Source organism: Carlito syrichta, unplaced genomic scaffold, assembly GCF_000164805.1.
Source record: "Carlito syrichta isolate Samal-C Ts95f unplaced genomic scaffold, Tarsius_syrichta-2.0.1 Scaffold303429, whole genome shotgun sequence".
Taxonomy (NCBI): domain Eukaryota; kingdom Metazoa; phylum Chordata; class Mammalia; order Primates; family Tarsiidae; genus Carlito; species Carlito syrichta.
The window spans coordinates 327,580-354,979 of record NW_007247525.1 but is presented as its reverse complement, the minus strand read 5'-3'; the positions used below and the strand labels follow the sequence as shown (position 1 = coordinate 354,979).

The 27,400-nt window shown below is 35.9% G+C and overlaps 1 protein-coding gene across 1 annotated transcript in view; it reads left to right on the top strand.

Annotated features, from left to right (window-relative positions):
- FOCAD (focadhesin) overlaps positions 1-27,400 on the top strand; it is a 95,453-nt gene that overhangs the window by 16,198 nt on the left and 51,855 nt on the right. Inside the window, exons 3-8 of the mRNA XM_021712614.1 lie at positions 4,355-4,447; positions 10,324-10,412; positions 14,674-14,718; positions 19,004-19,112; positions 21,797-21,913; positions 24,362-24,600. Coding sequence (XP_021568289.1) covers positions 4,355-4,447; positions 10,324-10,412; positions 14,674-14,718; positions 19,004-19,112; positions 21,797-21,913; positions 24,362-24,600 — 692 coding nt within the window. The remainder of the gene's footprint in view (positions 1-4,354; positions 4,448-10,323; positions 10,413-14,673; positions 14,719-19,003; positions 19,113-21,796; positions 21,914-24,361; positions 24,601-27,400) is intronic.

The following is a 27,400-nucleotide window of genomic DNA, read 5'->3' as shown; positions in this document are numbered from 1 at the left end:
TAACACAGGATAAGCTAGCAATTTCAGATTGGATAACTGGAAAACAGGAAAAATAAGAGGTAAGGTGGACTTTGAATGATAAGTAAGAAATGTGCCAAATGTAATAGACGGTAGGATGTGAGAGTTTGGGAAATATATGTTCTAACAGTACTGATTTTTCAAACTACATATTTTGAATTTTATTTTTATTGAGGTATAATATGCAAATGGTAGATTTCTCTCCTTTTAGCATACAGAACTATGAGTTTTGGCAAGTGCACACATACCTGTAGCCAGCATTATGGTCAAGATAAGAACAGTTCAATCATGTGAAAAACTTCTCCATACTCCTTTATAGTCAACTCTTTCCCCTAGCACCATTTCCTGATGCCCACTGATCTCTTTTCTGCCCCTTTAATTAAAACTGTGATTTAAAGAGTCCTAGGGACTACCACAAAGTGGTCTCAAATGACAAGAGAGCTGAACTTCAAGTCTCTAGCTTTATCATCACTTCATCTAGATAAGTTTTGTTTCTTGGCTTTCTGTCTTATCTGTTGGCATTTTACTTAATATTGTATAGGGAATGGGGGAGAAAATTACTACTGATACAACTCTGTCTGAGCTGCCATTATCTTTTACCTGGATTGTTGAAGTAGCCTCTGAGTGGGTTTCCTTGTGTTGACCTTTGCTATCTATAATCTGTTCTCAACATAGCAGTCAGTGTGGTCCTTTTACAACATAAATTTGATCATGTAATTCATCTTAGAACCTTATAATGGCTCTCTCTTTAGTAAGAATAAAAGCAAGTTCTGAAAAGTGACCTGGAAGTCCCTGGACTCTCTGGGTCCCCTGCTAATTCACCAACATCCTTCCACTCTCTCCTTTGCTCACTTTGTCTATTCTAGTTACACTGGCTGCCTTTCTGTTCCTCAAACAAGTCAGCCATGTGCCTACCCTAGGACCTTTGCCTTACCTTGTTTTTGTTTTTTAATTGAGGTGACATTCACAGAGCATGAAATAAACTATTTTAAACCTTAAAGTATACAATTTACTGGCATTTAGTACATTCATATTGTTGGGCAACTGTCACTTCTATCTAGTTCCAAAACATGTTTGTCACCTCCAAATGAGACCATGTACCCCTTAAGCAGTCACTTTCTACTCCCCCTCCTTTTTTCCTCTCTCCTCTATTCTTCACTCCTAGCAACCACTAATCTGCTTTCTGTCTCTCTGGATTTACCTATTCTAGAGATTTCATATGAGTGGAATCATATAATACGTGACCTTTCGTATCTGACTTCTTTCATTTTGGTGTATTTTCAAGGTTCACTCACCGTGTAGTATGTTATCAGTACTTTTTTTCATGGATGAATAATATTTTTATCATATGCATATAGCACATTTTGTTAATACATTCATCCATTGACAGACATTTGGGTTGTTTTTACCTTTTTGCTATTGTGAAAGTGCTACTGTGAGTATCCATGTACAAGTAGTTGTTTGGATACCTGTTTTCAGTTCCTCTGAGTATATACCTAGGTTTGGAAATGCTGAGTCATATGGCATATCTACGTTTAACTTTCTGAATAGCCACCAAACTGTATTCTATGACATCTGGACTATTTTATATTTCCAGTATTGCTTTTACATTCTCACTTCCATCAAGTTTTTGCCTGGACTTCACCTCAATGAGATCTACCCTGACCACCCTGTTTAACCCTGTAACTTACTCCCATCCCCGCCCTTGTCTCATTAGCATCCTTCTCCTTACGCATATGGTCTTAATGTGGTCTCTTTTTTAGGCACTTGAGTAATGTTTCATTATTGTCACTATCTCTTACACATGGGAACTCAGTTCCTCCCTAGGTCATAGGACCATTCATCTCAGTGATCCATCAGACAGCTGTCTTTGCAAGAATAGGTGCAGTTAGCTATGGAAAAATAAATTTTACACAGTCATTAAAACATGATGACACAGTGGTTGAGATTTCTGCTTTATCCTTTGCTGAGGACTAGATTGCAGCTTAATGATTTGTAATTATTTTGTTGATTGGATTTTCTTCAAAGCCTTCTCACAATTATAGCAAATTAGATATCATTTTCATACTTTATAAATGCTAATTGAATTTATTTTTCAACCTGTCAACATTAACCCAAAATATAGGCAATAATATATATATATAGATGGCTATCCAGTATACTAAATTGAAATGTATTTTTGTTGAAATTGTCAGGGGAGTCCCTTTTGCCGGTGAAATAACTAGAACATAAGAGCCTGACTTTCTCTTTCTCTAAGTCTCTCTTCGTTAAGGGAAAGAGTAAGAGAGTGCATTTTAAAAGAGATTTATGTACAACTAACTCCATAAAACACTAACGCTAGGGTAGAATCCCATAAAACTTGGGAAGTTCAAGCTGCTGTCTAGGCTGAAGCATTCTGCTGTGTCCCTGCACCCACCTTCAGCTATGGTTGGAGCAGCAGGAAGAGGATTAGCTTTAACCTTCATTTTGTAACCTTTTAAATAGATTTCCTGACATGAATGTCTTCATTTTTAGAGGTTCAACATTTGATTTTCTCATTTTCATTTACATTTTTCCATAATCCTTTTCTTTTTTTTATCTCAAGTTTAAGAAGCAAGATCATTGTCTTCTCAGATTGCTCCTTTTGCCAACTTGCTGAGACTATGAATATTCTCAGTAGTGCATGATATTCATGGTATTTGACAGGAAAATTAAAAAATATTTTGAGGTTTTTAAATAAAAGATACAAATTTGGGGTGTGGTGTTTGAATATTGTTTCTGTTAAATACACATATCAAAATAGAGCTTGAAGACAGTATATTTTATGAAAAGGGAACAGAATTGATAGGGAAAAAGTTATAGAAGATTTCCCACATTTTGAAAACAGAGAGCATGGTCAAGAACTAATTAATGCCTCCTCACCTGGAAATATAGCGTAGGTTGTTGTTCGCCTCCTGGATAGCGGGAGAAAAAGAAGCAGGAGCTGGAGGACTCATTCCTTCAAGGATTTTTATTGACATATTGACAAGACTCCCCTTACCCTGCTGGCAGAGTACTTAATCAGGAAAAGTCTTGTTTTTTATAATTTTTTTGAAGTTCATTTCATGGTCTGAGTATCTGTTTCATACTGTTTTGAATATCTAATTAAAAGCAACAACAACAACAACAGTGCCATGAGAAGCGATAGATAGCAGTCAGAATTAATCTCTTTGTTCCCTTCATTCTCGTGGATTCTTTGTAATGTTGCCTTTTAATCTATTTGGGCCTGTTTTTAGCTCTCTCACTAGGTGGAAAACTCTGCAGAGACAGACTGATTGATAATCCCATCATCTTTCCAGTGTACCTGTAGGCCCTCATTAAGACTCAGATTTATGAACATACCAGAGGTCATAGGAACCAACTATATTCAGTGAAGCTGTTATCTCCCCTATCACAAGGCACTTGAGAATATTATTTCTAAGAATGCAATAAAATGTGTTTAAACACTAGTTATCATGATTCTGGTGCAATTATATATAAATTTGTCTTCTTTTTTTTTTTTGTCCATGGGACACAGACTTAAGTTTTAGTTGTTTAACTTTAGATGAGAAGAACTACAGGAAGCATGAAATGTGATGCACTATGACTGTTTTTCTTGAGTGATCTTTCTTTAACAGAAGCAGACCTTGAGAAGATTTGTTGCAAGATAGCCATATACAAATAGGTAGAAACCGAAATGACTATGAAAACCAGATGTTTTGTCTGGGCCTCTGTTGAGAAAGAGTTTCCATGTTGGCATATATCATTTCTCTCTTGTTTACCCACACTGATTAAAGGGCATTTATCTAGTGGTGTGCACAATTGCTGCGTGCAGTACTCATTTGCATGTTCTTACCACCATGGTTTCTATAAAACATGATATTTCTGTTGGCAATTTAAGTTCATTACTTCAGAAATGATCATATTGGAAATCCAGGATATGAGCAATATTTATTTTTATTTAAAATTGCTAGGAGGATTTGTTAGACAATGTCTGGTTTCCTGACATTGGCAAGAGACTTTACTGAGTTTCCCCCTAATTTTCAAGTACAGATTTGTGTTACACATACATTTTAACATGTTATTATTGTAGGATTTTATTTGCTTTAATTTAGAAAATTCCAGGCTTTCTTTATTTTGCCTTCATGAGACTCCAAACTCTTCTTCTTTAGAAATGTCCAAAAGATATTATTTGTGGTTTAGATCCTGGACTGATCTGGTTTGTTTTTAGAACCTAAACCACTTAAATAGAGGGAAGAAAGCATTGATGATATAGTTTTAATTTTATTCTGTTTTAATACTGTGTAGTCTAACATATTGTGGTACATTTTTCCCACAGGTTCATATCCAGCTTTCAGAGTGGCACCGTGCAATTTTTCTTCCTCAGGCCTGGCTTTTATATATGAATCGAGCTTACCATGCCATTTTACAGGTAATAAAACCATGGGGTTTGCTTCAGAACTGTATCTCCTTCTTATCTTAAATTTTACTGCAAGTATGTTTTTAACATAAAAAACACTTGGGAAAATAGCACTATCAAAAACATAATTGCTATTTTTACTCATAGGAGAATGTGAGGCATTCATATATCACTACACTTAAATTTTGATGACCACCAAATCTGTGTATCTCATCCAGAGGTACCTCCTAAATGCCCCTCTTCTCTGTCCCACTGCCTTCTGGCTGTCCCTGCTTGGCTGCCCACAGCATCTGACTTGGTGCATCCCAGCCCGAGCTCATTGTCTTCCCCTATACCTGTGCTTCCTCACCTGGACTTGCTTACATCTTCAACCTTATCTCTTAACCTTTGCCTAGATTTTAATGTTTCAGTCTTGCTAAATATGTTTTCTTAAACTCACCATGTCTTCTCTAACCTCTTAGCTTTCACATACATTACTCTTTCTGTCTCAGACCCCACCATTCCCTCTTTGCCTACCTGATTTCTACTTGATCAATTTATCTGGGCAGGGACTTTGTGCTGTAATTCTCTCCCCCAATGGATTATATGACTCTCTCTTGTACTTCCTTAGTACCTGTGCTTCCCTTTTTGAAGCCTTTGTCATGATGGCTGTATATCCGGGAACTCAAGTTATCTCTGTGCTCCTTGAGGGCAGGAGCTGTGTTTCTTCTCTGTTGTGTCTAAAATATACTAGGTAAAATATACTAGGTGCTCACTAAATAAATAAACTATACTCAATTTGACTACATTCAATTCAATAATGTTATAAGTAATAGTTTGTAAGTTTTTAAAACTACAAATAATTTTAATCAGTTGGGGAATATATAATACAACGTTAACAATATAAGAAAATAACTAGCTCAGTTCTTTTTTCTCACTTAAAATTAATTGTTAAGGATGATAGAAAAAAATCTGATGCTACTTTAGTAATCTATGTCTCATAGTAAGATTTTTACAGAGTCTCAGGAAGTGTGGTGTTGTGCTTAAAGATAACAGTTGTCCTATAAAATAGGATGGGGAGTGAGAGTAGAGGTTAGGATGAGGTAGGAGGAATGACTGAGTTTCTGGCCATTGGTGTTCCCATCTCAAATTAAAACCTTGTTGCAACATATGTTATTGAAGTTAGAATTTATAAAACACTGTTATGTTTTCAGATATTCTGGTTAATTAGAACTGAGTAGGGAATCAGAACTCTCCATGTTTAACACACTGCCAGGTGATTTTAACCCACTTAGTCTACTAAACTTTGAGCAACGTTGTTTTAAATGATTCCTTAAATGCACTGTAGTCCGCATTTTAAGATGTTTCTTTGGAAACATCGTTTCCTTTTGCTCATTGTTTCCTTACCCAGTTTTTATACTCAGCAGCATCTGAGTATGTTTTGAATAAATGCAGGAGTGAATGAATGATAGACTCATGTCTCTACATTTCTTTAACATCCTTATACACACCCTTAGCCTATTACAGTTTTTAATTCAGGAAGCGTGAGATTGCAAGTCAAAGTATGCACTTTTTCTCACATTTATTTTTCCCTAGGTAATTTTGCAGTTTTCCTTTACCAGATGTTTATGGAGCATTTTATATTGAGCAGGTCCTGTGCTGAATGTCTGGGGTACACAGAGCACTCCTTCCTCACAGTAACCTCCCACTTCAGCGGGGGAAGGATGGTATGTCCAATAGCAGTTCCAGTACAGTATCTTCCATGCTTTAGTGACAGATGTACAAATGCTATGGGCAGCTATAAAAGGGGTGAATAACCCCTCCTCCTTCAGAATGAACTGAGAATTTTATTTAGCTCTTAGTGTAAGAAAGGCTAAATCGAATAGGATTATAGTATAACTCTGCAGGTGACTGGCAATTGATTTCAAAATACTCCATGATTTTTTTCATAAGAGCTACCATTTGTTGAATAACTAGTTTGTATCAAACATTTATGTATTATTTAATTAATCTTTTCAGAAAGCCTTTGAAGTGGATGTTATTAACCTCATATATAATGGGATTATAGATGGGGAAGCAGGGTTAGGTAGGAAAGCAAAGCAAACAGCTCAAAACTTAACAGTCAGTAAATGAAAGTATTGGAACTTAACCTGGATTTGTGTGACTTTTAGAGCCTCAGCATTTTCCACTGCACCTTACATTTTTCCCAACACTGTCATTAACTGTAAAATAAATAATGCAAAGTTGTTTAATGTTTTAAAGGACAGATATGTTTATGAAAAACTTGCTGACTATTTTTTGTAATGCAGGTCAATTATTCGGCCTTTATTCTGTTGAAGTGATTGTATATATCTTTATTTATTGTTTAAAATCTCTTTACAATGGATTTCTAATAAGTCAACTAAGAATTGGTGACAAAAGAAGTGAAAGTAAAAGGATGAACTATAATAAGATTTTCAGCATTATTTGAAAATACAGCAATGTGTTTTAGTCTATCACCATTACTTGAAAGTACACTGATGCATTTTACTTTAAGTTTTTTAAATGAGTCCATACACTTAAATAGAATTTATGTTATCTTAGAAGAATTGGAGCAACTGCCAGACTACTCCTTATCTAGATCAAGAATTTCTGTCCTAAAAGACACATTTTCTGTACAGGAGTTATAGTTACTTCCATCTGGCACCAGATATATTTTGTAGCATTAAACTACGGGATCATTTAGAGGACCCATGTTTCATTCAATTAAGCCTAGAAGGCATGCTAAAAGGTACAGTCTACATTACTTCCTGAAGGCTGATTAGGATGTGAATAAGTCAGATCTGAATACTGCTAGTGGGTTCTATTTAGGCATCTACTCCCAGCCTTGGCTAATTTTTCCACAGGAACTTAGGGGTTTGAATTGTAAGCATATCAAAATGGTTGACATGGGAAGGTATTTGGATTTCTTCCCTTTAAGATAAAAAATGTAGCTATGAGCCGACAGTACAGAGACCATTTTGGTAAGGAGCTCTCCACAGTCTTCTTTACTTTGTTGTCCTTGTGGGGTGCTGAGGAGGCTAAGGTCTCTAGCCTTTGTGAAAAGTGCTCTTTGGGACTGTGAGAGAGGTCGGCTATGGACATTTCCTAAAGAGTTGGTCAACTGGTTGTAAATTAATCTAAGATCGAGACCCGCCCAAGGAACTTGGCGAGACCTCATCTCTACAATAAATTAAAAAAAAACTTAGCCAGGCGTGGTAGTGTGCCTGTAGTTCCAGCTACTTGGAAGACTGAGGCGGAAGGATCTCTGGAGCCCGGGAGGTCGAGGCTGCAGTGGCCAGAAGCGGCTACTGCACTGCAGTCTGGGTGACGGAGTGAGACTCCAACTAAAAAAAAAAAAATCTAAAATCAAGGTCAGGATCAGAAACTATGTGCCCCAATAAGGTACTCTTTAACCGCTTGTATAGTTGTTGTTGTTTTGTGTGTCTGTTTTGTTTGTAATGTAGAGTGAGCTAGGTAAAATTTCTCACTATAATCAGCAAATTCTTAGATGTATGGCTAGTGATAAAAATTAGGAGGATGGACAGATTAATAATTGGAATCTACAGAAAATGCAAAAATCTTAATTTAAATGATCATTTTAGCCTTTTTACTCCCAATAAGTGTTTTTCACCCTTAACCACAGCTGCTTACCAGAAGTAGAGGTGGCTGAATTAAATACCACTGGATCGCTCAGTTACCAGTAGGTAAACAATTGGAAGGCAAAGCAGGTCTGAATAAATCACCTAACATGGATTGGGTAGAGGAGGTTAAAGAGACATTCCAGAAGAGGAGATGGAAAGGAATAGAGACTCTGAGAAAGATACTAAATTTACTTAGTCACAGTAGAATGGTTTGTACTGGTTTATGACTACAGGGGAAGTTAGAAAAGGAAGTCTTTTCAAGAAGTTACACATATTCTAGTTTTCTTGTATTTTGCTTATTTCTAAACATTCTAAACAGATTTTAACCTTTTAATTTCCTGTTCCTTATCTATTTTTCTTTTAGAAAAGTATTATAGGAAATAAATATTTTAGGAGTAAAGAGACATAATTTAAAAATTTAACATGAGTAGCAAAGACAACAGTCAATACAAATTATTTTCTATTTTCCTGCACTCATGAGATGCTAATATCAATATTTTACAAGTTTGATTATCCCTGATATTTTGCTCCAAGAGATAAAGGGGAGAAAAAAAGAACTAGAATTCTATCTTTGAAAATATGGAGATGAGGGTGGATATGACTGAAGTATGAAGGATGTGGATAGACTTCCCATCACATCCCAGAGTGCCAGAATTGGTAGCTTCAGGGCACTGTAAGCGAGAAGTTGCGCTACATTCAAGGACTCTATAGACTGATAAACAGTCTTTGCCCTCAGTGAGCTCACAGGCTGGTAATTGAAAGTATATGAGAGAAACACAAGCACATGTAACTTCTTAGTCTGGATATTGCATTTTTAGAAACCATTTTTGTCATGACATTATACAAATTAAAACATATGAATTATTTCAGGAGGTATTTAGATATATTTATGAAAGATGACTTTGTATGCCGCTAATAGAGGAGAGTGGGAACTTTTGATTATTAACAACAAACCTAGTAATAGAGCTATTTTTGTTATCAGGCTCTCTGCCAAATAGACGTTTTCCCACATTACTTAATGTGATGCTCTAATATCACGAAGTAGTTGTTATCTACAACTTATAAATGATAAACCAATGCTTAGATAGGTGAAGTAACTTTCCTAAGTGTACACAACCAGTAAGTGGAAATGGCATTAAGCCAAAGCATTCTGAGCCCACATTCTTAACCCTTCAAGCTGTATTGCCTTTCTTCCTAAGATATAGAGAGAGGTTTATACTTTGCCTCTATAGTACATTCCTTTGAACCCTAAAATCAGTAAGAAAAAAGCAACCAATAGGAAAATGGGCAGAATAGGAAATCCTAATAGTAGATAAACGTGAAAATATGCTCAATTTCATTAGTAAACAATGAAATAAAATTAAAACCATAGTGAGTACCATTCACATCTACCAAAATGATAAAAATTAAAAACCTGACAATCTCAGTTGTTGGTGAGGATGCGAAGTAACTGGAACTCTTATCTATTGCTCATGAGAATGTAAACTGGCACACCACAACTTCCCACAAATGGTTGGTCATGACACCATCATAGAATACACAATCTGAGTTCTCGTTGAATTTGGGGCCCATCAACAAACTAGTATTTAAATAACATTTAAATAACATAATTGGTGATGAAGTAGAGGAAGAATCACCTGAATGTAAAAAAATGAAAAGGATAATGAATATTTGAAGGCCTTGGTCTTAAAGGGACAATATTAACTTTTTATTACACAGTAGAAGCTGGGAATTATATCTATTTTTATAAGTTCACTCAAGAGATAGAAATGTATGTGGAGATGTTGGAGAATACCTTACATTGTGTATTACCTGAATTTTAAGTGTTACACACTTATCCAACTCACTTTCTACTATTCTGTTACAACACTGTGCAAAGAGACCAATACTATATAGGGTCAACTAAAATTACTAGTTTCCAACAAAGGCAGATCATTACCATGTATGAGATTTTTTAAGTGGGACCTATGAAATTCAATTTTGATTTAATAGATATCCCAAAATGAAATCCCCTGCACTAAATTTGCCAAACATACAACTTCTCCAGGATGTACCTCTTTGGTGGATGTAGAAATACCTGAGCAATAATGTGATAATTTCTCCTCCCACATCCTCCTTCATAACTTGATATCCCATTAGGAGCACTTATGGCCATATGGGAAAGGATGTGTCTGTTTTTGCCAAAGAAATTTTAAGATCATTTTGACCATCTCGTTTACATGCTGATTGATGCTATGGTTTTTGCAGGGAAGAATAGGAGAGTTGGAGTTGCAGTTAAAACATGGAAAAGAAGGACCTGAGGAGATACAATACAAAAAAAGCACAGCCTGGCTCTGGTAAGGGGATGATGTTCAGCTGCTCATTGTGTGTCATGGAAAGTGAGCTATGAGGGGAAAGGTAACTACTTTAAAGGCTTTAAGATTGACAGTTTAAACTTTTGTATAGGCCTGAAGGGGAAACAACAGAAGATCTGATGATAAGGGTATTTTCTACCCACTCCCTAGATATAATAAGGAGAACTCTATTCATAAATCATGCATATGCATTTTTTCTAAAGCAATGTGGAAATAGTTTTTCCCTGTAACTAATTATTTTATATGCATTTAAATGAAAAAAATCTGTTTTTCCCACTCAATGTATTGCTTTCTTCCCTCACATTTAGTCAAGGATTACTCCTCCCCTCCTCTCCTTCCCTGCCTTCCCCAGACATCTTCATTATTAGAAACAACTTTACCATGGCAGGGCTTTAATTTATTTGGCAGACACTTCCTAGGGAATTCCTACTATATTAACTAGAAATGTATAAGTGCTGCCTCATTAAAAACTACTTAAATTGTTATATGGGCTGGGAAGAATACCTTGTCGGATTAACGTTTTATCAGCGTAAATGAAAGTAAAATGCCTAAAATCTAAAGAGCTTTGCCTATAGCCACAGTTTGCATTAATCTAAAAATCTATCCAAAGTTATTTGATTTTAGTTTTTATTTACTTTTTATTGATTTTCATTTGTTATATTTTCTAGATTTATAGTAAAAAAGCAATGAAGTTTAAAATATTGTGATATTGGATTTAAGATTAGTGATTAAGGATTTGGGTTTTGCTATTATCTTTTGTATCTAGTTTTAATTTCATCTTCTGAAAGTGATAATTTGGTGGGAGTGGTATATTTGTGAATCTCTCTAAAATATATAGAGAAAGCTACGGGTATATATCCCTGTAGAAACTCGTGAGCTGTATGTATATGTGAGTATAAAGGAGGTAGTCCCTAGAAGTTTCTTAGGAATAATATAGAACTAAAAAAACTCACAGTTAAACTTGCAGTAACTGATAAACTATCTTGAAGAGAGCTCTTCAGCATCCTTACTTAATTAGAACACAGTCCTAAATCTAAATAAAGATATCACTTTATTTATTATTTCAAACAGTATTTATTGAGTGTCTGTTATATACCAGGTACTGTTCTAAGCACAGAAAAACAGCAGTGAATAAAACCTCTTCGTTGTTCTCTCAAAGTTTGAATGGAAATACATAATAAACAAGTAAACACATATAAATGATAGGTTTTGACTAGTGTAAGAAAAATAGCATAGGGTAAAGGGAGTAGAATGATTAGGACTGGTGAGGTATGAGGTCTGGGATTTGGTGTTACTGTTTACTATAGGGTTTTCAGGAAGGGTCTCTTTAATAATACGGCATTTGAATGAGATCTGAAAGAAGTGGTGGAGTGAGCCATGCTGATACCCAAGGAAGACCATTTCAGGAAGAGAGATTAGCAAATTCAAAGGCCTTGGGAGTATACCTGGCAAGGAATCCAGTATGGCATGGGGAGGACAAGGAGGGACATAGTGGAATATAAGAGCACAGGAGTTGAGGAGAGCAGACTATAGAGGGTCTTTGTAGGCATAAAGAGGACTTTGACTGTGAGTGAGAGATGGAGAAACACTGGAAGATTTTAAACAAAAGATAAAACTCATAATTTAAAAGATTTCTCTAGCTGTTATGTTGAAAATACACCCTGAGGGAAATGGTTAGGAATCTCTTGCAATAATTCAGGCAAGAAATGATAGTGTTTTAGACTAGGGTGTTAGTGGCAGAACTACTGAAAAGTAAATCTTGAATCTATTTTGAAGGCATATTCCGTAGGTTTTAAATGCTAATCATTAAGTGAAAGATGTGAAAGAAAGGTGAAAGTTAAGGATAACTTCAAGGTTTTGACTCTGAATAACTAAAAGTTTGGTATTTCCATTTACTAAGATTGAGAAGACTGCAGAAAAGCAGGTCTGTATGGGGTAGGAATTGGGTTTTGAACTCGTTAGGCCTGAATTGCCTAGAGCCGTCTATTGGAGATATCAAGTAGATTGTTGACTACATGAGTCTGGAATTCCGGAAAGCAGTCAGGGCTACAGATATAAATCTAGGAATCATCAGCATACTGATATTTAAAATGATGATGCTGGATGAGATTACCTAGGGAGTTAGTAAAGAAAGAGAAAATTTTAGAGGATTGAGCCCTGGGACACTTCAGCATTTAGAGGTGGGGAAGATGAAGAGGGAACCAGAAAAGCAGATGGAAATTTAGTGATCAGTGACATAGGAAGAGAAAAACTAGAGAGTGGAATCGTAAAAGCCAAGGAAAGATGTTCTAACAAATGAACAGCTAATTTTATCAAATGTTGCTGTGAGGCTGCAAAAGTTGGGCACTGACAGCAGATTATAGAAGGGTCTGGATAGGATGGAAAGAGATAATTAAAGTTATGAAGTATACAGGTAATCTTTTACAGGAGTTTTGATATATAACAGAGAAATGGGGACAATAGTTGGAGGGCTTTCTTTTTAAGAGGGTAGATACTACAATATTTTCACATGGGGAATAATACAAGTAGAAATGGAAAATCTGGTGAAATAGCAGTGAAAAGGGATTAAATAGAGAGCTCTGGTGCAAGAGTCCCCAGCCCCTGGGCCACAGACCAATACTAGTCAATACCAGTACTAGGAACTGGGCCGCATAGCAGGAGGTGAGTGGTGGGCAAGTAGACCTCTACCTTATGTCAGATCAGCAGCAGCATTAGATTCTCTTACGAGCTAGAACCCTATTGTGAACTGGGCATGTTAGGGATCTAGGTTGCGTGCTCCTTATGAGAATCTAATGCCTAATGATCCTCCCCACACCCTGTCTGTGGAAAAATTGCCTTCTACAAAACTGATTCCTGATTTCAAAAAGGTTGGGAACTGCTGCTTGAGTGCACAGGTGGAAAGTTTGGCCTGAGTGAGAAGTATATGCAGGTCATCATAAATATTCTATATTGGCCGATGAAAGATTTCATTGAATGTATTTTATTCCATTTAGAATGACAGAAATTGGATAATACATTTTAGAGAAATGTACTGTCAAATGCTTTTTAAAAATACAAGATAAAGATCTATAAGAGCAGTTTACAACTGTCTGAAAAACTTGTTTCTTTAAGAATGACCTATTCTCAACTGGGCACAATGTCTCACATCTATGATCCCAGCACTTTGGGAGGCTGAGGCAGGAGGATTGCTTGAGCCCATGAGCCTAAGCAACATAGCAAGACCTTGTCTCTACAAGAAAATAAAAAAATTAGCCAGGTATGTGGCACACACTTGTAGTCCCAGCTATTCAGGAGGCTAAGGTGAAAGGACCACCTGAGCCCAGGAGGTTAAGACTGTGGTGAGCTGCGATCATGCCATTGCACTCCAGCCTAGGTAACAGAATGAGACCCTGACTCAAAATTAAAAAAAAAAGAAAAGAAAGAAAGACTTATTCTGAGAAAGTGCTGAATAGCTAAGATTTTATTATATTTCAAATGCAAATACTTATGAATGTAAGTATAGTTTATATTTGACTATGACAATAAAAACTTTGAATTTATAAAAAATCCAAAGTATGTATTAATAGTGATTCTATTTAAAATGCAAATTTGGCAACCAGTGGTTATTTTTTATTTTATCTCAAGGCTCCTCTATTAGATTTAAAAAATTTGAATTGAGCATACTTTTCTTCTAACCCACAAGTAATTATTTTCATTTAGCTTTGGTGTGACTTTATAACCAAAGTTCAAATTTATCTTTTATCTATACACATAGTGACGATTCCATATGTACAATTTGGAAATAGTAAATTGATGTTTTGATGAGCTCTCATGTAAAAAAGAAATAGAGAATATCATAGTCAGTTTGAGCTTCTAAATATTGTCACATTTGGGATAAGGATTTCAACATATGAATTTGGGAGGACACAGCATTCATCCATAAATAAGAGTAATATAAAGGACATTTGTAAAGGATACGCTGCACTCAGTTTGAGATAACACTATTACAATGCCTATCTGTATTTCCCCTCAGTTACATTCACTTCCTTCCATGACTCCACTAAGTGACCTCATGAACAAGAAGATGAAGCAGTCATTGAAGCAAAGCCCTTTCTGTGGTTTACTCACCTTACATCAAAATTCTGCATATACAGTTTTTAAATCTGGAGTCACTGCTGGAGGTTTTTATTAAGTGATTAATAAGATAAAGTGTCAAGTCCTTGCTCTAACAGAAATTCATATCTACTTTCCATCTGTATTGCAGGGTCAGAGACATGTTAACTGATGAGATCACCAAGACAGCTGCAAAGTAAGATCCATTTATTTTCTTATCAAAATTTTTTTTTTAAATTTTGTCCTGGCAGTTACGTACAGTTTTTCCTTTTAGGGCATTTTATAACTTTAAGGATTTTAAATACTTTTCCATTTAAAGAAAAAAAATCAATCATGAACTCTTTTGAATTAATATACATGTCTATATGTCTTTTTCGTGGAAATACAGAAGGGCTGATATAAACATATAATTTTTACATTGGGAATCACTGAGGTTGAGCCCTTACCGTACACCTAACAACTGCCATGTACTTTGACTTAGATTTAAAGGATCATAATTTAGTTCAAAGGGATTTAAGAAAAAGAGATCCTTGCTAATGTGAATTATGTGGATTCTACAAATAATTTATTAAATCTCAACTGTGAAGCAGCAAGTAAATCATAGTAGTACTTCCTCTCATTCCTATGGTATTACTGGGTTTACCATATCTAAAAATTGAATTTTAAAATACTAAAAATGAATGCATATGCCTGGTTGAAAGGCAATATGGTTATTTTAACAAAAATTACTTGAGTGTTACTGCCTTCAAGCTTTTTATTTACCTTAAGCCAACTCTCACTAAGAAAATTATACCTTAATGAACTTGCTTGAACAATCTCTTTAGGTTCCTTTGTTAACAAGCTGACTAATTGTTCTGGCAGTAAGATGCAATCAGTCATATTCACTTCTGCCTTCCACCATCTCTTCTAGCTGTTGCCATTTCTGTTTGATTTCCTTCCTTTGCTTCTGTGTAACAAAGATACACCTTTGACCTAGAGAATTTCATGTGTATTGAAAGTTGACATCATCTAGAAATTCTTAATTGCAGTATAATTTGTCCTCATCATGTCTCAGAACCTTCTGTAGCTAAACAGGTTTTGCCTTGAAAAATGAAAACAAAACAGAACAAAAACAGGGTCTACCCTAGGGTTAGCTTTCTACCAGTAATTTCTTAAACAGGCACTTAACTGTGAATTCTGATCTCGGTTCATGATCACTATGCAGCCTCATGCCTTCTGAGCAAAGAGAATAGAAGTGGTAATCCTCATCTGACTCAGTTCTGTGAACGGCACTGGAATATATCCGTTGACACACCTGTTGACAAATGAAAACTAAAGTACAGAGAGGCTTCGATAGGAATTCATTCATGTCTGCTTTTCTAGCTTGGTGAATTGTAGACGGTAGGAGAGCACTCAGCTGCAAATTGGAGGGACAGGGTTGCTGGTATTAGGGTTGGGGCTGTCTTTGGCCTTTATCTTTTACAATCGTTCTATTATGTAGTCTACTGGTATCCTATTAAAAACAGCGTTTTGACATTTGCAGCAAAAAGTTTGAATGCTGAAGAAATTAACAACTTTCTACTGAAACAAACTATAATTTTGCCTGTGAGGTTGTTTTTTTCAGTTTTTCATATGAACATTTTATTTCAATGTGACTGTCATCTTCAGATTCACAAAACATCACTTCGTGACTAATACCTAAAGAGAGGGTGTTCACATTCTCAGTGCATAGAGTACAAATAATTAATGTTCTCATGGAATTACCTTTTCATCAAAGTATTTTGTAGACTGCATTTCATTAAAGCAATCCTAACAATACTAGGCATGCAGCAAGTGAATAGGAGATATTTCAGGTCCAGAGACTCAGAGATTAGTGATTGAACAGGGCAGGGAATCACTCTGCTACCCTCTCTTCTTCCCACTGGCTTTCTATAGCCATGTAAGACCCTTACCACCACCCTCTGCCAGCTCAGCTCTCTGTTCTTAAACTGTGGCTGCCTCAGGCTGATTTGGGCCAGGGAAAGGCTAATTTTGTTCAGAGCCATAAGCTAAAGGCAAGAAGTAAAACACCAGTCGTGGGATGATACTGATTTGTTCAATTGAGAGCATTATGGATATGGTTAAAGGAGAATCAGAACACAGATAAAACCTGGTGATTGGTGTACATTTATTTTCATTATTATTAATTAAATATATTTGAACCTGAAGATAAATGTTCCCAAAGGATTGGGTCAATTTACTAATATGTAATGTAATACTTTGTCCCTAAGAAAGTATCATTGTAGCTCATCCTTCCTTGTGCTTTTTAATTAGGTTAATGACATCAGTTTGTTTCAAAGGACAATTTAATTAAAATGTCAGTGGTGTTGCCTAGATAAATACTGTACAGATGCTGACATGTTATTGTGCAAATTAGTCACTGCTGTTTTACTGGTAGGGGATAGTATTTGAGCAACAAGGTGATGAGTTTTCACTGAACGGTTTTAGATTTACACCTGGCCAACTCCTCCTTGAATTCATTTCACTGAATAGTTATTGAGTGCCTTTTCTCCAGGAATCATTGTGGTAGGCATGAAGGGAATGTGAAGATGATCAAGAGTTGGTCACAGTACTTCTGTGAAATGGTACTTGGCCTTCGGTTGCATTTTGGAGATTGTGGACTAGTTTCTTTATTCAGAGGTGAATGTGCAAATATGCATTCAGTCTGCAACCAGATGTCTAATTTCTGATGGCTTTAAGTTTTTCTCCATTTTTCAAGAACAGTACATGCTCAAGTATGTCAAGATCAGTGAAACGTTGGAATAAAATCATTTTTGGTGCTGTTTTAAAGTAGGCTAATTTCTCATTTGGAATTTCAGGATTAAAAAGATACTTTTTATGTTATCTAATATTTTGGTTTAATGGGATTTGATACTCAGTTTCTAGTTACCATGTGTTTTCTGTAGGGTGATTAAAAAGTGAGCTCTAGTTCTCAGATAACGGAGAATTTAAAACTATTTTTCACTCCAACTTTTGGGATTCATGAACATCTTGTAGTAGGGCAGTCCTCTGCATATTCTCAGTTAAAGGAAAGATATAATATTAGAAATAAAATATTTAATTTTGTTTTTGTGGAATGCTTTTATGGCTAAGGTGCCTAGGGATGCCCAAATCCTGTCGTGCTTCCTTGTGTTTTATTATTAGCTATGTGAGTTTTCAATGATCCTTACTGCAGAACTCTAGGCTGGAACCATCTGCTTAGACCTCAAGGCTTGCTTCCCATTTTTTCCTCTGAGTCCCCCCAGTATAAATGTAGCTGTCTTACAGCAGGCCTCATGGAGCAATTAACTGAGGAGAGGTGAACAAAATGACTAAGCATGCAGAGCAGGCCTTCACTGAGCTTAAGCACTCCAAGGTGGGAGGGAGAGAAGGAAGGAGGGATGGATAAAAAGATAGATGGTGAATATGGCTTGGGAATGGAGGGACTAGGCTTATTTGCAGAGAGCCAGGTTAAAAATCTTCATAGCCCCTTGTACTATTCTAGTCTTTTACTGGGGGAGGCAAGGCATGGTTCTTGGATTACTATATGCAGGATTAAAGTTCAGGTCTCAAGTCCAGATTTTGGAGAACATTATCTGTATTTCAGGAACCTATATCATAGACTAAGAACTGTTACTCCATTGCCAGAGTTCTGTTGTGACAGAATTGGCAAACTAAGAGTGCCTTATCAGTGTCCCAGTGGGAACTTTATTCTGTAGTATCCGCTTGGAATTGTGGAATAATATAAAATGGTACATTTTCAAGTGGTGATACATTTAAAAAGTTTGCTTTTTTATGCTAAGTTCAGAAGTCAAACATAGGTTTTATTGCAATATTAGAAGACTACCATTTGGGTTCTATGAAAGGTAATCCAAATAGTCTAAAAACAGGTATTTTTAATTTGCATGTTATCTGGCATCTCCAAATTCTATAACAAACTGGCCTTAAGTTTGATAGGTTAAGAGAAAGAAGGCAAAGATAATAATGACTGCGAAAAGCTGCCACGTGTCAAGCTGTGAGTAAAGTATGCTGTCTAAAGTAGTTTGCTAAAAGCGGGTTCCACACATCAGTGCTTCAGAAAAGCCAGAGGCAATTCTTATTCACATTAACTGTCCTTGGTTGTATTTTCAGAACAAATCGATAATTTTAAATTGGCTAAAGATGACGCAGAAGATAACTTAGGAAATGTAATGTCAAATGATAAAATAAAAACTTTAGGAAGAAAGAATTTAACTATGTAAGTTTGGATTTTTAAGTTACAAAAAGACATAATGATCATACATTGATAAGAAAAGCTTAAAATCAGTGTCAGAAGAAAGGAAAGAAATTGTTGGCATTAAGGAACAAACAGACCTGCATTTACGAGGCTCTGTGAAGGAATGGAAGTGCTTTTTTTTACCTCATCTGCTCCCCCAAAATAACTGTTTCTCTTCTTGTTGTTAATACTCAAAGTCCTCTGTTAGAATTGTTTTCTTTTTAAACAGGGAGAGTCCAGTGGTGAAAGGCAACGCACTGTTAGCCCTAAGCAGCCTTGCTGTTATCGTATCCAGACATGAAACCAGCCTCTCTTCAGACTCTGATGGGGCCCCGGAGGTGAGTTAGGGTGATTTAAACCAATTGGGCTTTGGTGGTGTCTCTTTAAACACAGCCTTAGGTGGCCTGGCCCTGGATTTATAAGGTTAGATTCTGTGATTGCAGCACCAACTTACCCTACTTGGTGGGCCTTCATACTGTGAGACAGCATCTTCCTGATTTTTCTCTGCTATTTTTCTGTTTTGCTTTCTCCCTCCCAGTTAAGTGGTCATTTCTGTGTGAAGGTGCCAATTTTATGCAATGGGTTGTCTTTTTGTGATCACATCAGTGGTAACCAATCTTAGGAGGTTAACTAGGCTTACTGAAAGTGAACAATGCTGTCAAAAAATGATAAATAAGCAGTGTTTATTGACTGAAAAAAATTGTACTTTGCATTTTAATTGTAGATGTCGATGACAAAGTGCCTATTCATTTTTGCAAGGCATTTATTTCTTAATTAAACATGTGGTGAGCTGGCCAATGTTCATTTCCAATGCACTTTCTAAGATAATTCATATCTGTCAAAATAAAAAGGCATGAATTTATTCTTGTTTTAGGCCCCATTATCTGGTCGCTATCATTACCTAGAAACAATAAAGCTGAGTAGTTAAGAAACATAGCCTTTTGAATAGGAGAGTCCTATATTTAAATCCTTTTACTTCCACTTACTAGTTCTATAGCCTATTTCCAGTAATTTCCCCTTTCAGAGCCTATTTCTTCATCTGTAAAATGGGGATAATAATACTTACCAGATAGGATTATTGTAAAGATTAAATGAATTAATATATGTAGAGCACAATGGCCTGTAGATACTAAGCTCTCAATAATAGTAACCATTATTGTTGCCATCGGCATCTACTTCATTATTTCTTGCTGTAAAAGTTGAGACTTTATTTAACCTGTCTTTATTTCCGAGGAGTATCTTATGGGCCATCTTTCTTCATTGTGGGGTTTTGGGTTATAAACTAAGAGACCGACTTTGACTCATTTAAATGAAAACACAACTGTGGAAGGATATGGGATCTGGAAGCCCATGTAATTGAAGGCAAAGCTTAAAAACTGGGTTTTAGAAAAACAGAAACCGCCAGGCTCGGTGGCTCAGCCTGTAATCCCATGCCTTTGGGAGGCTGAGGTGAGTGAATTGCATGAGCCCACGGGTACGAGACCCACCTGGGCAACTTGGAGAAACCTCATCTCTACAATAAAATAAAATAAAAAATTAGCCGGGTGTGGTAGCGCGTGCCTGTAGTTCCAGCACTTGGAAGGCTGAGGCGGAATGATCGCCGGAACCCAGCAGGTTGAGTCTGCGGTGGCCGGGAGCGGCCACTGCACTCCAGTCTGGGCAAGATTCCAACTCAAAAAAAAAATCAAACAAACAAAAAAGAAAAACAGTAACCAAGGCAACTTGGGGAGTCCGGGCTACATTACTAGTGAAGCGTCTCAGCAGATCACCCCCAAAGAGATGCAGCAACTTCAGTAATTTACTGTCCTTGCATCACTCACTTAAAATGCAAAGTCTGTGGAGAGAGTAGGACAGCTAACTTGATTGAACATTTAACCAAGCTTCAAATAGTTGAGAAGAGGGAATTCCCCAAAGGGTGCTATTACCAAGAAATAGAGAATGGGTGCTATGTGGCAAAAGCTGCACATATATATCACATGTAGGGAAGGGAAAGAGGCTAAGATTATTGCATTAATGATAACTATCTAGTTCATTACCATATGAAAATTTAACTTTAAACCTGGAATTTTATTTTAATGATGAGAAAAATGAAAGTTTTATTGAGAGGAAATGTCTCATATCCTTGAAAGAACTAAGGAATACTTTAACAAAGGCAACATACTAAGAAGATCTACAACCTAAAAAGTTAATGACTTTTTCTGTGGTCTCTTCGCTTCTTCGTTTTGGTATTATTTATGCCAAACTACCAGTAATACAATGAATTTTTCCAGTAATAGCAGGTGTTCTAGCTCAGAAGCTTGAGTTCCAACCTCTCTTGGTCTTCTTTACCCTTCCCATCCCCTTTCCTCACACTGAGAAGCTTCACAGTCCAAAGATGAGGCTTTGCTTTTATTCTTGATAACCTTGCCTTTGTTACTCAGTGTAAACTCAAGACCTCATTATTTGACTAAGGCTGCCGATTTGAATTAATATTTTTCTAAACTGAAGACTATTTGTTTTCCTATCTAGTTTTTCAGTTAACTAGGTGAAAGTTGCCAAGTTTCTCAAATGACAACTGAATAGTAATAGTAAGCAGAATGCTACAGATAGTAATACAAATTTTGTAGGCTGCTTATTGTCTCCTTTATGAAATAAGAAGTCATAAACTTGAGAAATTTTGAATTGTGTGTTTTGCACATCTCTCCCTTTAACCTCCACATTATCCTCACTATAGTTCACTCAACACAGGATAGCTCTGAAGGGCTCTTTAATAGTTCTGTTTTGCAGCCTCCATTCTCTTACCTCTGCTAAGTCTTGCATAAAAGGTAAATCTTACTTCTTTTGGGGCACAGATGAGGATGTGTATTTGTCAGATACCTTTTCATCTCATACATGTATGCTCATAGTCCAAGCAGATGAAGTTTTCCTTCTGATGACAACATTTTTTATTTAATATAGAAGGGGATTTTACCCTCGATGTATGAATAATCTTTAGATTTGTTTTCTTTTTTTAATTATCATTTTATTGTTTCCTAATCTTCAGGTTCAACCTAACTTCATTTCAATGAAAGAGTGGGTTTTCATGGTGCTTGATACTCTCTTGGTCATTGTGGATAGCCATTACCAACCCAGAGGACAACTTTTCTCCTGGTTTTATTATGTAAGTGTGAAAAGTAATAAATGATCAGAAAACTGAAATTTGACTCTTCTAACATCAATTGTTCATAAAATCCATGATACAGTGCATGATTCTCAGCCCTGGCTGTACATTAGAATCACTTAGGAGACTTTAAGTGTTTATATTAATGTGTAGTCTCCACCTGTGATTTAATTGCTCATGGATGGATTTTGGGCATCCACATTTCGAAAGCTCTCTAAGTTATTCTAATGTGTACTCAGATTCAAGAGCTACAGTTATAGTAAGATAAACACTGGCTGAAATGTAGAGGTCCTACGTTTCTACTCATAATTTTTTTTAAAAAATTATTTTAGGATGTGTGACTATGGGTAAGTGCACTTAACATCTTTGAGCCTTTTTGTCCTCATTTATAAAATAAGTGGATTAACCAATATCATCTTAAAGATTGTAGCCTTCACTCCATCTCTTAATAGTTTTATGACTGTTGACACCTACTTAGCCCCATTATTCTTATTTTCCTTGCCTGTAAAATTAAAGTAAAAATTAGTGTTTTGCCAACTTTCTAAAAGGTTGTGAAGATCAATTTATACATTTACGTAAAAATGTTTTGAAAACTGAAATACTCTGAAATACAAAGTAATGTTGATTATTTAAAAAAAAAAAAAAGGCACCTTTTCCCCATTCTTTGTCTGCATGCTTATGTCCTAACCTTTGAAGCAAAGTGAGAAAACTTTTGTTTAGGCTTCATTTTCCCTTTACTGATTGTAGTGTATGCTTTATTTCTGTGTCTGTGTAGAATTAGTTTTGGCTCTACACTATCACTATCCATTACTTAGGGAATTATAATGATCATGAGACTATCAGCTGAGTGGCAGAGGATTACAGTTGATTTGAATAAAAATATAGCACAGATTCTGAATTGTTGCTGAGATCACTAATTTAGCCTGAAACCTCATTGCCTAAGGTCTTCTTTATACTTTTTGTGTGCCTCTGTCCTCCTGTCCTTGGGGAGACCTGGTATGTATTCATCTGGGATATTGGGTCTGGAGCTAGATTTTTTAACCATACTTGAGGTCAAAAATGACTTACCAGATGATGTAGAAAATTAAATTGGAAGGTAAATTTTGCTCAAAAAATTAATTTCTTTGTGATGATTTGTTTTGTCAGAGTGTTCTTATTCCTTTATTGATGGATGAAAACTTGTTTATATGCTTATGTGGAGGTCTTTGTAATAACTGGTTCAGATATTTACCAGATCAGGAGCTTGTATGAAATTTTGAATATGCTTTTTAGTTCTTGCAAGCCAATAAAAATAATCTCCTTATTAGCCGGATCTGGGTTTCCTCTTACCTTTGTGATTTTTGCATTATTATACTTTTCAAAACCCTGTTCCAAAAGTCACTATATTTCCTATGTTAGCAGCTGGGTCATTTTGGGTAGCATTGTCATTACAGTAGGGCTGTATTAACTTAAAGTGTAACTTAGCACATGTTTGATTTTTATCCTTAAAGTTCTAAAGCTTAGAGATTAATTGGGCCCAGAATAAAGAACACATTTCAATGTGCTTTGACTGCAAGGGACAACACTGCCTTTATGGTATGTCTGAAAATTTTAAATGGATAATAGTAAGAAATGATAAATTGGCTTTCTTCCCCACTTGAGACATACTTATAAATGTATATAATGTCTGGTAGAGCTCTTTAACATGAGATTCTTATAGAAGCTGTTCATATTCAGCTGCCCTGTCATTCTATTAGGGCTGTAATTCATTTCTTCTCCTATAATTGCATATAGGAAGGGGCATATAGAGCTCTCCATTTCATTTTGAATAGCTGGTTATTGCTTTGTAACCAAAGGCTTTTAGGATTTTAACTTCCTTTTTAATTAAAAGGAATTAACCCCCTGTAGGAAATAATCCATCTACTGGGAAGTGTTCCCACAAAAAATTTTGGGAGATTTGCCAATAGATCCCTGTGCTAAATTTATACTTGTTTCTCCATACTAAACTTAAATTGTTTTCCCCCTTTTTCTTTCTTTTCTGGAAAACTCCCACCTTTCTGGACATTTGCAATGTGGCTTGGTGGTTTGTCCAAGCTCAGACAGCTTCCCTCTGAGTTTATATATGTATATATGGGCTTTTAAAAATATTGAAATTATTTCCAGCTACAGTGAGGGAATTCAGTCACAACCTTTAAAAGGAGGACATTTGTAATTTTTTTCCTGAATGTAAAAGGATACTATTAACTGATTATTTAGTACCAAACTGTCTCATTAAGAGTGTACACATTACCTAGAGGTAAACACATTTAGGTTTTCTAACATTATTGTTGTTATTATTATTATTTTTTTTTTCTTGGAAGAAGTGGGTCTAAGAAGCTTGTATTGTTGTATAGTGCTTTTGTGATAGATATGCTCATTCATGTTTTAAACAAAAGGCTAACCCCGTTTTCTTTCTTTGTCATGTCCAAGAAATCCTATTCTGGTGAAAACACAGCTAGTGCCATTGCCCGTTCTGCTGCCGCCACGGCTTTGTCTCTCCTTGTGCCAGTTTTCATTATCTCTTGCAAAGAGAAGGTTGAGGAAATCCTAAACATGCTGACTGCCAGGTTACCTGGGAAACCAAGTGCTGATGAGTCTCAAGCCGTGCAAATCCACATGGGCCTTGCTTTGGGGATGTTTCTCTCTCGTTTGTGTGAGGAGAAACTCAGGTACAGTTTATTAAAATATTTCTGCTTTTCCTCTTTGTGATTTTTGGCAAAGAATTTTGCACCCATATGCACACATACATAAACATTGTATTTGAGTAATATGTGGCTGCTAAACTTTTTGAGATGGGCAAGTTGATCTTTTATTCTGCTTTATGCATGAAGTAGTCTTTCTAAAATACCATCATATAGATATGGATGTATTTTTAAGGGTTGCTAGTATTAACGTGATTGGTTACTTGAAAGTCACTTGATGCTTAGATGAAAGCCCCAGGTACCTCTGTGAAATAAGTGTGAAAAGAAGTCTAATCTTGTGGTGCTAAAAGTAAATAAAAGCTTCTTTTTGTGTTTTATATGGGATGAAAATAATTGCTGATCTTTTATTGATACCACTGTAAAGCGAGAGGAGAGGATTGGTGTATCCCTGGTGCCTAAGGGGTGTTGGGAATCACTGAATCACCTGAGAACTACATGTACCCAGCTTTAAATATTGCTTTTATCCTGTGCGTTGGCTACATTTTTATAATCCTTAAAGAGTCTTAATCTGTGCATATTATACTGTGTGCTTTATTCAATTTGCTTGCTCATTTTTGGTAGCTTTATCCTTGAATGGAACTAATGGAACATCAAAGTCTCAGATGGAAAATTCCACCAAATGAGAGAGTTTTCTTGTGTTCCAGTCTCCTTTGGTTTTGTTGTTCATACTGTTCTTTATTTTATAGCAAATCTTAGAATTTTATATTTCTGCATTGATTGTAGTAGGACATAGCATGAAAATTTACTTATCATGAAGATTTCAATGCCAGTGAGTTGGAATTTAGCCCTGTTTTTCTGCATTATAGGGGAGAGGCATCTTGTTGTGATCCTAGATGTCCTTAAACTTCCCCTATTGGCAGAAATTAGCTGTATGAAGGCAAGAACTGGTGTTGATGTGGATAAACTGTATGGCATTATTCTATATTTTAATTTGAAACCAAGTTTACATTTGTAATTTACATAGTTTTCCACAAATACCAGTATGTGAAACTTTCATGAGAATTGCTATTGATCTGGGGGAATACTATGTTTCAGATGATCATTTTCAGCTCAGAAAACACCTGTCAAATGATTGGGATGATTGGCTTAGTCTTTGCAATCATAAGTGAAAATGTCCAGAATATTCATTTTGTCCTGTTTATCAGCATTAATATGGATAGGCCTGGTTCTAGACACAAACCAAAAATTGTCCTTTGCATGTGATTTGACTGTTACATATCTTGTGTGTGTGACAGAACACAAAGCCTTTTTAAAGACTTAAAACTTGAAAGTGATTTTTTTTCCCTTAACTACTATGCTACAGATGACAGTTTCTTCACCATCTGTGTTCATGCTTTTTCTTCGGTATCTTTTCAAGCAACATGTTTTACAACCAAATATGAGCCATGGCAGTTTAAGTCTAGGCAATTCATTTCATCCTATCCTGGCTCTAGCTCTCTCCTTCATTAACTTAGGATGAGATTCTGCTGGTTTTAGGGCTGACAAGCTTGAATTTGTGGTTAATTTAATCGTACAGCCTGGAAAAATCTATGGTGATTCCCCCAGAACCCTTGTCCCTGGTTCCTAGGTTGCCTTCCACCCCATCTAGCTTACTTGAATTCACACCTGCAGGAAACCCTGAGCAAGGATTTCCCATGGCTGGGCACCCCCAGGATAACTGCACATTTAACTTTTGCCCTAGCATTCCTGTGTTTGATGACATCGTCCTTCTTCAGGCTCGTGTATTAATAATGCCATTGCTAGTATAATTATTCCCCACCTTCCCAATTGGTTGGAGCAGAAGAATCTGAAATATTTGCCTTTGGTACTAATAAATATTTTACTGGGCAATGACAATACCAATAGACAGTGACATTTGTGGAGAAACTTTTCATTTGTTTTGAAAAGTAAATGTTTTGAGAGTTGATTCTCAATAGTCTCGGTGACATCAAATAAGTGTCCCCAAATGGTCTCTTAATGAGAACACGGTTAGGACAATATATTGGTTCTCAGACAGTGAAAAATCACCTTGTAGAAGAGAATTATGACAATTGGTTCATTTTTGCTAAGGCTTATGAAAAAGTTTCCTGAATTTAACTTCCAACCTAGAATTTATTCAGTAAAGTACTGTATATTAATCCAAAGCTTCTTGTTTCTGTCATAAACACCAGAAAATACAAGTATAATTTTTTTAGCATTTGGTTCGGATACTTAAGTATAATTTACTCCAGAGGGCAACTTTAATATGATTTATTTAGTTAAATCTATTAAGTTTCTGTGTGTGATATGAGGGGAATGTGTGTGGGTGTTTCTCTCATTGTGAAATGTAATCCTTTACCTTGGGCGAAATTGCTATAGTCTTGGTTTGGCAAGCTCTTTTTAAAAGTGCTTTCTGGCTGGTTGTTATTCCTGGGGCTGCATTCTACTTAGCATGATCTGAAGTAGCAGTATGTGAGTTAGGATGTAGGAACCCCTTGATAATAAGATTTCGGTGATGAAGCCCACAGATCTGCCTAAAAACACAATCAGAGCTACTTTTAAGTTGTATTTTACTATACAAGTCATAGTTCTTACCAAGATAATTATAGAAACAATACCAGTTACTGTATAAAAGAAATAGGGCTAAGAGAATTTTTCCCTCTTTAAAAAAAGTATAAGTTAAAAGAATAGAATTTATAATCTCTATATTGAGACATAAAATCAGAAATGACAGTCTTTGCAAGAAGGAGGTTGAGAATGATTATTGGTAATATTATCTTAATAACTTATTAAATATTGTCAAGAAAAT